At 33.5% G+C, this 7,705-nt stretch overlaps 1 protein-coding gene across 1 annotated transcript in view; it reads right to left on the bottom strand.

Moving 5' to 3' along the window:
* Nucleotides 1-4,262: 4,262 nt before the first annotated feature.
* The window catches only part of SLC6A15 (solute carrier family 6 (neutral amino acid transporter), member 15), a 69,791-nt gene continuing 66,348 nt past the window's right edge, over nucleotides 4,263-7,705 (bottom strand). Inside the window, 3 exon segments of the mRNA XM_012652974.1 lie at nucleotides 4,263-5,620; nucleotides 6,741-6,903; nucleotides 7,465-7,487. Of these exon segments, the coding sequence (XP_012508428.1) occupies nucleotides 5,249-5,620; nucleotides 6,741-6,903; nucleotides 7,465-7,487 (558 nt within the window). The 3' untranslated portion in view covers nucleotides 4,263-5,248.

The raw sequence follows: 7,705 nt of genomic DNA, 5'->3' as shown, positions 1-7,705 counted from the left end.
TGCCACATGAGAAGCATCCTTAAGACAAAGTTTTAGGTAGACGTGCATGTCGTAATAACTAGAAGCTGAGTCAATTTTTGAGTCAGTTGTTTGAGGCAAAATAACATATGGAGCATTTCACTTCAGTTCCAAATTATGAAGGGAAAAATTTGCTACACTCAGTAATAGATAGCTTATGGAAAGTGTTATTTTAATATTTCTAATAGTATCCTAGAGTTTTATGATGTTCCCATTTTGTCAAAATTTTAAGGCTCAAAACAGTTTACAACTAAATTTATGGGAAAAAAATCCACGTAGTTGCTGTAATTGATATTGGTTTTATTCATGCTTAACCAATATGATATGAATTTCTTTGAGGAGTGTTCAGGAAACACAGTGACCACAGAATAAGCTCAAAAATGGAAAAATACTTTAATTTTTGAAAGATTTTTTTATTATTAATTCTACCTTCTCCTCACCAAAATAATCCTCCCCCCATTATCATGGTTATAGCACTTTTATTTTCATTCTCTTTGAGAGAAGACAAATAAGATTTGTCTTAATTCATTTTGTGTTGCTGTAACAAAATACCCAAGACTGGGTACTTTATAAAGAAAAGAAGTTTATTTAGCTCACAGTTCTTCAGGCTGGGAAGTTCAAGCAGTATGGTGGCGATATTTGCTCAGCTTCTGGTGATGGCTTTTGTGATGGTCACAACATAGTGGAAAGTCAAATTGGAAGCAGACATGTGTGAAGAGGGACCAAACAGGAAGAGGAACCTACCTTTCTAACAACCCACTCTTCTGGGCCCTAATCTATTCCCTCAAAAACTAATCCAATATCATAAGAATGAGAATGAGAACTAATCCAGTCTCTGAAGAGTAAGCACTCACTACTTTGAGAATGAACAGCACCAAACCGTTCATGAGGGATCCACTCACCTGACCTAAACTCCTCCCACTAGGCCTCACGTCCCCACACTGCCAAACCGGGGATCAAGTTTCAGCTCGAATTTTGATGGGGACAAACCATATCCAAAGGATTATGCAGGATTAATATTTTACTTGTCATTCTTTTCATTTTCTTTGTACCCACAACTCTTAACCAAGAATGCACATTACAATAACTCTGAAGTTTATAAAAAATTACTCACTTCTTGCTCCAAAACCCAAAAGGATTCTAATTCAGTAGGTTGAGAAATTTGGCTTTAAAAAGGACACAAGTGATTGAAAGCATAATTATAGTTAAGAAACACTATGACTTGATCTTGAACTTTCTGGGATCACATACTTATTTGAGGATTTGATGAAAAAAATAACTTCTGCATAAAAAATGCACATAAACATAAACACATGGAAATGCAAATATACTTTCATGAACTCACACTCTAAGACCACCGCATTTCCTCCCTCGTTATGGCTCCAGCACCTAATACTGAGTACATTTTCTCCCACATTCTTTTATTTCACTCCAGAACACTGAATTAGCCCTCCTGTCACTCTCCTCAGCCTCTTTCCATTTAAAGGTGGATAATTCTTGGCTACCTCACGTCTAGGTGCAAGATTAGGCCAGAGTTTATAGAAATAGTGGAAAGTAATATAAAGATAAGGAGCCTCAGATTTTAGAGTATAGAGAAGAATACTCCAAAGTACTATTGATTAAATACTACATTGCATGGGAAAGGGGAGATAAGGAGTCTCATTGGCAAAGGAGATAAAATGAGGGAAAGATGAGTAAAATTTATACTCTATAATATTAATATAATGGTGCCTTGGCTTAATACTCAGGTAGAATTTTAGTTAGATGATGAAAAAAAAGTGTGAATAAATCAATAAATGCATGACCAGCTGAAGAACTGACTGCATGAAAAAAGCAAAAGGAAGAGAACCCCTATCCATTTTGTTTTAACTTCTTTGACATAATTTCCTCATCTGCCAAGTGAAGGCATAAGAAGGGGTTTAAATTCTCTTCAAAATCAAAAATAGGATTCCCGCATTCTTTGCATTATTACTCTGTGAATAGAAAGATGGAGACCTATTTCCTAGTGCAAATACCCAAATTGTTGATTATACCAAAAGGAAGTGAAATCAGCACCTCAAGGAGATAGGTGCACTCCTAAGTTCATTGCAGCATTATTTACAAAAGCTGAGATACGAAAACAACCTAAGTCACCATCAACCATCAACAGATGAATGGATAAAGAAATTTTGATATATATTCACAATGGAGCATTAGTCAGTCTTAAAAAAAAAAAAGGAGGTACCACCACTTCCAACAGCATGGATAAACTTGGAGGATATTATGCTGAGTTATATAAGCCAGACACAGAAAGACAAACACTGCATGACTTCATTTATATGTGGAATCTTAAAAAAAAAAAAAAAAGTCAGATACATGGAAATAGGAAGTAGAACAAAAGGTTATCAAGGGCTGTGAGGGGAGGAAGTGTGGAGAAGGTCAAAAGGTACAAATTTACAGTTATGTATGATGAATAAGCCTGGAGATATAATGTAAAGCATAAGGACTACAGTTAATAATATTATATCTTATACTGAAAATTTGCTGAGAGAGTAGATTTTAGGCACACTTACCACACAAAAAAAGGTAAGAAGGAAGATGAAGGCTTAATTTGCTTAATTGTAGGAATAATAATGTGTATATCAAAACAGCATGTTGTACACCATAAACATATACAATTTTTTTTAAAGATCATTCATGGCGAGAGGGGGGGGAATAATGCTATCTGGCAATGCATTATTGTGTTACATTAAAGGCTGGCAGGTAAAGTATTTGCTAGAAACCTTTTAATATTGGGGTAGCTTATAAGAGAAAATATTGCTTCAACACAAGAATAAACGAATGGTTTTTGTCCTTTGTTCTATTGATACGATGTAGCACATTGATGGACTTGGATATGTTGAACCATCCTCGCATCCCTGGGATGAATCCACACAAATCTCACATGTTCTCACTCATTCATGGGAGCTAAATATTTAAAAAGCAATTGATCTCATAGAGAAAGAGAGTAGAATGATGATTACCAGAGGCTGGGAAGGGTAGCAGGCAGGGAGGATAAAGTGGGGATGGTCAATGGGTGCAAAAATATAGTTAGATAGAGTAAAAAATATTTGAAAACACAACAGAATTACTATAATCAACAATAAATTTGGGTATACTTTAAAATAACTAAAAGAGTAGAATTGGAATGGTCCTAACAAAGAAATGATAAATGCCTGAGGTGATGAATACCCCAATTACCCTGATTTGATTAATTCACATTGTATGCCTGTATCGAAACATCACATGTATCCTATAAAGATATACAATTATTATGTACCCATAATACTTAAAAAGAAAAAAGTAATATTAAAAACTCAAAAATAAGCAAAACTTATATGACTTCAACTTCTGAAATAAGGAATCAGATCTATAAGACTTTATATGAAACGCTACCCAAAATAAATTATTCATTAAAATAAGATGCAGAAAATACAGAATGCTGTCATTTATGTACTATATTGTATATTCATATAGCATTTCCAGAAGGATACATAACAAACTGGTAATGGTGGTTGCCTTCAAGGATGGCAATGGGTGACTAAGAGAAATGTTAGGTGGGAAACTTACTTTAGCTGAATTGTCATAATTTTTGAGTTTGGTATAATGTGCATATATTATCTATTTTTAAAATTTTTTAAGTTATACAAAACATAATATCCATCAATATGTAAAACAATTAAAAACTCTAATCACTAGAATTAATATTTAAATGCTATGATTCAGTCTGTTAGCATTTATCTATATCACAGCAAGAATATTTGGCCAAAATAAATCAAGGGACATGGTGTATTTTTCTGCTGTTTCCATCATTATTTTAAAAATGTAACTGATTTGGTAGTAGGATAATTATAAATAAAAGACTTTTAACTAGGTAGCACCCAATGGAGTTTCTCTGCTTTATATAATTTCACATATGCAACAATTTCATTTTTTAAAAAATTGCAACTTTTTGCACCTCAGAGACAATACTGACCCAGCAAGCAGTCAGCATTACACATGGTTTCTTGGGAGACTATAAATATTTTTTCCAGAATCAAGAGACTACATTAGAACACCATTTAACCATCATACTCTATGTTTCCTTTCTCTCTAACGTGGTGGTAGCTCTATTAATCACTCTCTTAATCCCACATGGAATGTGATGATTAACTATTATGAAATGACTGAAAGGCAAGATAATCCAGTTAAGGTGATACAAGGAAAATCAATGTGAGAAACAAACATCATTTTTAAACTTTGTTTATTTGTAGATTAAAATGTAATGCCATACAATTTTAACAATCACTTAAAAAAGGATTTATATTTGCATGAAACAGAAGCAAAACCGAAGTATATGAAATAAAATGCCATCTTGCTTCAAGTTTTCAAATCAGTACTTAAAGTACTAATATATATCTATATACATTGCAAGTATATTATATAAATATACTATGAGTAATCTTGAAGCCACAATAAATACCAAGTAGGTTTTTAGGCACACGGCATAAGAAAAATGCAGAATCTGCATAATTCTTGAGAGTGCTGAGTGACTCCCTCATAAATCATTTTCACACATATATTTTACACAAAATATACAGCCATCACTCACATGATTCTCAGTCACCTGTGAATTTTACCTTTCATCCCAGCATTCGTGCCTTCTTATTCTTTGATACTATTGCTCTATACAGCTATTACATAGGAAAATATTTTGCAGTTTTTTCAGCTAATTACCTAAGAAGGTATCAATGCTACCAAAATAATTACAGCCTATCTACACAATATATTCATGGAAATGTGCTGAGAGGCACCAAATTACAGATCTGCTCCTTGTAATACTGGAAGTTAGCTTGAAGTCAAACTTGTAAATTTTAAGGTATACCATTTTTGAATTGCCAATACTATTAAACCCAGAAATTATTAGAAACTGAGGTAATACCTGTTTTAGAAATAGAAATGCTTGAAAATACACCAAAAGTACTTTTAAAAATCCTGACAAACATGGACCTCGGTCATTGTGAGCTTCGTCTGTAATCCTTTCTGCACAATGTAAACCAAAGAATCCAAAGGAATGCTCTAGTTGAATTGACATATACTGTTAGAATTAAAGATCACAGCCATGGAACACCTGAGATCGCCCTCTGATAAGTGAAGCCTAATGCTTCTCTTAATAGAGCCAATGTTCATTGATGAAAATGAACCAAACAAAACACGCTGGGTTTTCCCCCAGCTACAAATCAGATTCCGGCATATCTGGCATATCTGCCATCAAGTACCCTATTCCATACCGTCCATTGGGAGCAGTATCCAGAGTTGGTGATCCACTCTGTTTTCGATAAATATTTTTACCAAAATTTGGAGATGACATCTCACTTGGTATCTTTCCATGAATGAGGCTTGCATCATCTCCCTCTAAGTTTACAGGCTCTTTCAGGACCCTTCCTCTCTTATAGGTCACAGATGCTAAATTACCAGAACTATCGTCTATGAGGTTGCAGCGACGAACGATGAAGACTACTGGGACAGGGAGTATTGCGAGGACCATCAGAGCGATACAGACAACCATTCCCCACGTTGGATAGCTCAGAAATTCTTCAGATGCCTGTTAAGGGCAAAAAAATAATTATCAATAATCTGCTTTTCTCTGCACACAAATCAAAAAATATTATATTTGTCTCAAGTTTGTAAGCCAAGAGACTGGCCCGGCTTTGTGACTTGCTCTGACCAATAGAAAGCAGTGGAAGTGACATTCACCAACTAACAAGACTAATCCTTAAAGGCCTTGCAATTTCTTAGAATGCTGCCCTGGGTCTATGTTGCTTGGAAGAAGCCAAGAATGAATGACGACCTAGACAGAGCGAGCTCAGGTCTCCAAGCTGAATGCAACTGCTTGAGTTAGCCCAGGCAAGACCAAAAGAAGAACTGCTCAGCTCACCCAGAGAGAACCCTAAGAAATAATAAATTAATGCTGCTTTTAGTTATTAAGTTTTGGGGTAGTCTATTATTAAGCAATAGATAAACTGTTAAGTTGTGCCATATCTTTCTAAACTCTGAAAATCTTAATTCTGAAGCACATCCGGCCCCAAGAGATTTGGTAAGAGATAACAAACTAGTTTATGCCTCAATTGTGACTTTTTCATTATTATATAGAATAATTGATTACAGGGTAAAGGTCAAAGGTATCTCTGAAAAATAAGCATTGTGATTTTATAACAGCTAATATATATCTCATGATTATATTATGTGGCTAATGCAGTTCGTGAACAGAAATAAAAATAGTCATTGCTAATATAAAACAGTTAGAATACAACTTTACTTAAATATTTGCTTATTTAAAATTATGTTTACATGGTTAGTACATATTTTCATTGTTATATAGTATCTGAGATACAATGTAATAAATTACACATTAACAATATCTCTGGAGTTTGGATTAATATTTTCTAGAGTCAAAGGCCCAGTAATTTATTGGTTCATCAATGTTAAAATGAATAAATCTGCTTTAATAAGGACAAGGTCAGTATTTCCCATGTGTTAAGGAAATTCACAATGTATTTAAAAAATAATAGATGGTTGGGGTACAAAACATCTCAAGATCCTTCCAAAAAGCAACACCATTCATTAAACAGCAAAAAATATTGTGAAGAAAACAAAAGACAAATCCCTCTAAAATGGCTTTTTGTATAGCCTTTTAAATCTAACTTCTTTATTTTGTATTTTACCTTATCTTCAATCCAGGCATTATAGCCAGGAGGACTTAATCCCATATTCACCACACTTGCTATTAGCAATGATAATAGCATTAAAGGAGAAATGTATTTCCAAATATAGTAGTAATATCTGCTGGGAGCAAAGCCTAGCATATCTCTTAGGTCTTCCATAAACCTAAAAAAAAGAAAGTATTTAATTATTTCTCAAGTTAACATTATTCTACCTTAAAAATGTGCATTGTATCAATAGCTTGACAGAAATTTAGCCATGAATACACCATGATATTTTACACTGAATCAAAAATTCACATTGAAGATGACATAAACTAAGAAAATTTATAAAGTAAAATGAAACCAGTTAAGTACTACAATTTTTATTTAGTGAAAACCCTCTTAAGCCAATATTGAAAAGTCTCCTCCTACTGATAATTTTATAGTCTATGAACACATATTTGCAGTACATTAAAAATTCCTTGTCTCATTTTTTAGCACAGTAATAGTTTCTTAGTATCATCAAATGTCCATAATCAGTGTTTGTATTTTCTGAATTCACATTTCTTTTTACAGTGTGGTTGTTTTAACTGAAAAAAGGTCCATATATAGTGACTAATTGGTATGTCTCTCAAATCTATTTTTAATCTCTAGGTTCCTCCTTCATCTCTTTTTATGCTGCTCCAGAACCTTAAGGGAGGGAAAACTAATTAAATGAGAGCATCTTCTATGTGAAAACTCTTACCTGCTTCTAAGATAAAATGTGAGCTTTGGAGACCAAAAAACTTAATTTCAAATCATAGTTCTACTATCTTTTAATGCATATTTTAGTCTTTCTGAGGTTCATTTTTGGCATTTTCAAAAAAGATACTATAATACCTACCTTGAAGGGTTATTGTTAGTATCATAAACAATGAATGCAGAGCAGACTGCCTCATATGCAGTAGGAATTGAATAGATGAATTAGTAATATTTTTCCTAGTGTT

Source organism: Propithecus coquereli, unplaced genomic scaffold (assembly GCF_000956105.1).
Source record: "Propithecus coquereli isolate 6110/MARCELLA unplaced genomic scaffold, Pcoq_1.0 Scaffold405, whole genome shotgun sequence".
Lineage (NCBI taxonomy): Eukaryota > Metazoa > Chordata > Mammalia > Primates > Indriidae > Propithecus > Propithecus coquereli.
Note: the sequence above shows the minus strand (reverse complement) of the source record. Positions and strands in the feature narration are given on the sequence as shown.